This window comes from Lolium perenne, chromosome 2, assembly GCF_019359855.2.
Source record: "Lolium perenne isolate Kyuss_39 chromosome 2, Kyuss_2.0, whole genome shotgun sequence".
Classification (NCBI taxonomy): Eukaryota; Viridiplantae; Streptophyta; class Magnoliopsida; order Poales; family Poaceae; genus Lolium; species Lolium perenne.
Genome location: NC_067245.2, coordinates 55,025,980 through 55,031,499, shown reverse-complemented (window position 1 = coordinate 55,031,499; position 5,520 = coordinate 55,025,980). Strand labels below are relative to the sequence as shown.

The following is a 5,520-nucleotide window of genomic DNA, read 5'->3' as shown; positions in this document are numbered from 1 at the left end:
TTTCTTAGAAACTAAAATAATAGAAAAAATCATCTATATATTTTAGTATGTGCAATCTAGGAATACTATCTTATTTTATATGTTCTGTACATTTAACAATTAGACAATTGGTAGACCACTGTATAAGTATCGAAGTGAATGAGCATAAAAAAATATCTCGATACTAACTGATATATTTGTTAGATGTCAGTTGTGTATACCGTATGATTTTGTATACGGATACCTATCATGTACTATACGGCCTTTGTGCCCTACTATATAACACGCAACCGTACCCAGCTCCACGGTACGTTCCGCCAAATCACATCCAATATGGTATCAGAGCAGGCTCTTCCCTGACCTAGCTGCCGATCCAAAAACCCGCCGCCGCCGCCGCCGCTCCTCTCTCGAGCCGCCGCCGCCGCCGCCTCCTCTACATCTCGCCGTCGCCGTAGCTCTCTCCCTGCGGTCACCGCGATCAAAAACCTACACCAAAAACCTGCCGCCGCCGTGTGCTAACCCTAAAAGCCACCGCCGCCGCCCCACGACAACAAATCAGGCCGCCTCTATACACCTAGTCGTCGCCGATCTCAAGAAAACCCACAACCAAAAATCGTCCAAAACCCTAGCCCACCGCGTCGACGTTGCCATCTGCCGCCGCCGCCATGAGTTCGTCATCAACAACCCCCGGTCTTGCTGCTGCCCTTGGAGCCCCTCCAGCGCAACAACTTACTCGGGGCAATTTTCTGCTGTGGAAGGCACTTGTTCTTCCCGCGTTCCGTGGTGCCAATGTGATGTCTCTTCTCGAGGGGACAGATCGCGCCCCGCCGAAGGTCGTTGAAGTCGACGATATTGACAACAAGAAGGTCACCGTGGAGAACCCGGCCTATGTCACCTGGATGGCCAAGGATCAACAGGTTCTCCGGTTTCTCTTGAACACGCTGTCCCCAGATATCCTCTCACATCTTCTTGGCGTTGAATCCACCGCTGAAGCTTGGACCACCATCAACGCCATGTTCAAAACTGCCTCCCGCACCAAAGCCCAACACCTGCGCGAACAGCTCAATGACACCAAGAAGCTCACCATGACTGCGGATCAGTGCTACACAAAGATGAGAGGGTTTGCATCTGAACTTACTGCTCTTGGAAAGCCCATTGAGGACGATGAGTTCCTTGGTTATCTACTCCATGGTCTTGACAAGACTGAGTATAATTCTCTTATCACCACAGTCAATGGGAATCATGGCACCACCCTGGATGAATTTTATGATCAGCTGTCCTACTATGACATGCGTAATGGCATTGAAGAAAATGGCACCTTTGTCTCCTCTGCAAATCTGGCCCGTCATGACCGTGAGCAACGTTTCCGTGGCCGGACCTCTCCTCAGCGCCGATACTCTTCTCCGCGTGGTCGTAGCCCTGACCGTGGCCCTCACCGTGGCGGGGGCAGTGGAGGTGGTGGCTACCGCCACCCTAGAGATGATGACCGCTACTCTTCCTCACGTGGTGATGATCGCGGATCTTGGCGCAGTGATGACCGCCGTGGCGACCGTGATCGCCGTGATGACAGACGCGACAAGCGTCGCGATGGGGGTGGACGCCGTGACCGTGCCCCCACTCCTTATGTTGATACTGAATGTCAAATTTGCAAGATCCATGGTCACCCTGCCTCTGATTGTTGGTGGCGCTACTCTGATGACAAGAAAGACAAGGGAGAAAAAGGAGATAAGGGTGCACACCTTGCATCCTATGGAGTGGACACAAACTGGTACACTGATACTGGTGCCACCGATCATATCACCAGTGAATTGAACAAGCTTCACATCGCCAACAAGTACAATGGACAAGATCGGGTTCGCACTGCTGAAGGTAACGGCATGCCCATTAGTCATATTGGTAATTCAATTTTGCGTACCCCTCATGGTTCTTTTGATCTTAACAACATCCTCCATGTCCCTAATGCATCCAAAAATCTTTTGTCTGTGCATAAGTTCACTCTTGATAATCATGTCTTTATTGAGTTTCACCCTTTCTTCTTCTTAATCAAGGACCAGGAAACTCGAAGAATTCTGTTTAGGGGCCCCTGCTATGGTGGTCTCTATCCCTTGGTGCCTATGTTTCATGAGACCTCCAAGCTTGCCTTCGCCGCAATAAAGCCATCATCCTCTACATGGCATCGTCGTTTAGGTCATCCATCTTCCTTTGTGGTTCAACAAGTTCTTAGGAAAAATAAAATAGCTTACACCCATGAGAGTACCCCATATATTTGTGATTCTTGTCAGTTAGCTAAGAGTCATCAGTTGCCATATTCTATATCTACTAGTGTCTCCACTGCTCCTCTAGAACAAGTTTTCTCTGATGTATGGGGTCCTGCTCCTCTCTCTGTGGGCAAACATGCATACTATGTAAGCTTTATTGATGATTTTAGTAAATTTACTTGGATATATTTGCTTAAGAGGCGTTCTGATGTTTATCAAGCTTTCCTTAATTATCAACAGCTTGTTGAGCGCAAGTTTGATAGGAAAATAGTTACTATGCAAACAGATTGGGGTGGTGAATATGAGAAACTGAATGGATTCTTTCAGCAAGTTGGCATTACCCATCATGTTTCCTGTCCTCATGCCCATCAACAAAATGGCTCCGCTGAAAGAAAACATCGTCATATTGTTGAAGTTGGTCTTGCTTTACTTGCCAATGCATCTATGCCTTTTAAGTTTTGGGATGAAGCTTTTCTCACTGCCACCTTTCTCATTAATTTACTCCCTAGTAAAGTTCTAAACTTTGAGACTCCCACAGAACGTCTTCTTCATGTTACACCAAATTATGATGCTCTCCGAGTTTTTGGTTGTGCTTGCTGGCCAAATCTTCGCCCTTATAACAAACGCAAACTTGCTTTCCGCTCCAAGCAATGTGTTTTCCTTGGTTACAGTCCTCTTCACAAGGGTGTTAAGTGTCTAGATGTGTCAACTGGTCGCATCTACATCTCTCGTGATGTTGTCTTTGATGAAAATGTGTTCCCTTTTGCCTCACTACATCCCAATGCCGGTGCTCTTCTCAAAAAGGAAATTTTACTCCTTCCATCCACCATTGATTCATCATCATCGCATGAGGGTGCACGTAATTTTGATAACCATATGTCTCCTATTGTGCCTATTGTTCATATTCTACAGGATGCGGAAGGCACTGCTGAAAATCCTGCTGAAAATGGAGCTGAAATCAGCTCAGAAATTGAAGATGAAAATCTGCCAGAAAATGACGAACCTGGCACTGAAAACCATGCAGAGGAACATTCCCTGACGTCCTCTGATCCCGAGGACTCCGATCCCGAGGAGGATTCTCCCGCCACATCTCCGTCTGCTGCTGGCCCGCCATCTGGCGCTTCGCCCGCCGCGCCGGAGAGGTCCCCGCCCTCGTGTGCTCGACACACGCCCGCGTCCTCTGCTAGCCCGCCACCTGGTGCCTCGTCTGCAGCGCCAGAGCGGCCCCCGCCGCTGTCTCCGTCTGCGCGTGGCCAACACACGCCCCCAGCCAGTTCCGTCTCGCCATCTGGCGCTGCCAGCGTTGCTCCCTCTGTTCCCTCTGCCACAGAATCTGGGGTTGTCTCTGGATCTTCTGTGGCTGCAGCCAGGGGGAAACCATTATTGCTGCACCACCTGCTGAACCACGTACTCGTCTTCAGAAAGGTATAAGAAATCCCAAAAAGTATACTGATGGAACTGTTAGATATGGCATGTTGTCTTCTACAGGTGAGCCATGCACTCTTGTGGAAGCTCTCAATGATCCTAATTGGCGACAAGCAATGCAAGATGAATATGATGCTTTGATTGACAACAAGACCTGGCACCTTGTTCCTCCAAGTAAAAGCAGAAATTTAATTGATTGCAAATGGGTGTATCGTATCAAGAAAAAGGCAGATGACACTATTGATAGGTACAAGGCACGTCTTGTTGCAAAAGGTTTCAAACAGAGGTATGGCATTGATTATGAAGATACTTTCAGCCATGTAGTCAAAATTGCTACTATCAGAATTGTTCTGTCTATATCTGTTTCTCGTGGATGGAGTCTACGGCAGCTAGATGTCAAGAACGCGTTTCTTCATGGTGTTCTGGAAGAGGAAGTTTATATGAAACAACCTCCAGGCTTTGAAAGTTCTTCTGTACCACACTACATCTGCAAACTTGACAAGGCTCTCTATGGATTAAAGCAAGCACCTCGAGCATGGTATTCAAGACTCAGCTCTAAGTTGTGTGCTCTTGGGTTTGTTCCCTCAAAGGCTGATACTTCATTGTTTCTTTACAACAAATCGGGTATCATCATCTACATGCTTATTTATGTTGATGACATCATAGTAACAAGCTCCTCAGATCGTGCTATTACTTGTTTGCTTCGAGATTTAAATGAGAATTTTGCTATCAAGGACTTAGGTGATCTACACTATTTTCTTGGTATTGAAGTAAAACGAACTTCTAATGGTTTGATTTTGACACAAGAGAAATATGCAAGTGACTTAGTTGCAAAAGTGGGAATGAATGGATGCAAGGCTACACCTACACCTCTGTCCTCCACAGAACAACTATCTCTTTATGATGGTACGCCTCTAGGTCCTGAAGATAGTACACAATATAGAAGTATTGTTGGAGCTTTGCAATATTTGACTCTGACACGACCGGATTTGGCTTTCTATGTTAACAAAGTTTGTCAGTTTCTTCATGCTCCAACTACAGATCATTGGACAGCAGTTAAGCGTATACTTAGATATGTGTTTGATACATTGAAAGTTGGAACTACATTTGCAAGGTCTTCCTCCACATTTCTCAGTGCCTTTTCAGATGCAGATTGGGCAGGTTCTCTTGATGATAGGAGATCCACAGGAGGTTTTGCTATATTTGTTGGGCCAAACTTAGTTTCTTGGAGTGCCAGAAAACAAGACACTGTGTCTAGATCAAGTACTGAAGCTGAATATAAGGCACTGGCCAATGCCACTGCTGAGTTAATTTGGGTGGAAGCGCTTCTTGCTGAACTTGGTGTTAAGTTAAAGGAAAAACCATGTCTTTGGTGTGACAACTTAGGTGCTACCTATTTGTCTGTAAATCCAGTGTTTCATGCTAGAACCAAACACATTGAGATTGATTTTCATTTTGTTAGAGAGAGAGTTGCTAAAAACCTTCTAGGTATCAGGTTTATCTCTAGTAAGGATCAGGTTGCTGATGGTTTCACAAAAGCTCTCCCTGTAAAGAGGTTAGATGAGTTTAAGCGTAATCTCAACCTTTCAAAAGGTTTAGATTAAGGGGAAGTGTTAGATGTCAGTTGTGTATACCGTATGATTTTGTATACGGATACCTATCATGTACTATATAGCCTTTGTGCCCTACTATATAACACGCAACCGTACCCAGCTCCACGGTACGTTCCGCCAAATCACATCCAATAATATTGATAGAGTTTAAAGTATAGTTAGGTAGAAAATTCTGGAGTGCATGACAGAAAAATAGACCAGCATGCATTTCTACAACAAACCATCGGCATGATCGAATTCAGCAA

General features: G+C 45.7%; 1 protein-coding gene across 1 annotated transcript; it reads left to right on the top strand.

Annotated features, from left to right (window-relative positions):
* Positions 1–644: 644 nt before the first annotated feature.
* Positions 645–5,266, top strand: LOC139835485 (uncharacterized). The gene is made up of 6 exons (XM_071825342.1): positions 645–1,832; positions 2,478–2,567; positions 3,150–3,478; positions 3,604–3,662; positions 3,726–3,948; positions 5,125–5,266. The coding sequence occupies exons 1-6, from the start codon at positions 645–647 to the stop codon at positions 5,264–5,266; spliced, it is 2,031 nt and encodes a 676-aa protein (XP_071681443.1).
* The last annotated feature ends 254 nt before the right edge of the window (positions 5,267–5,520 follow it).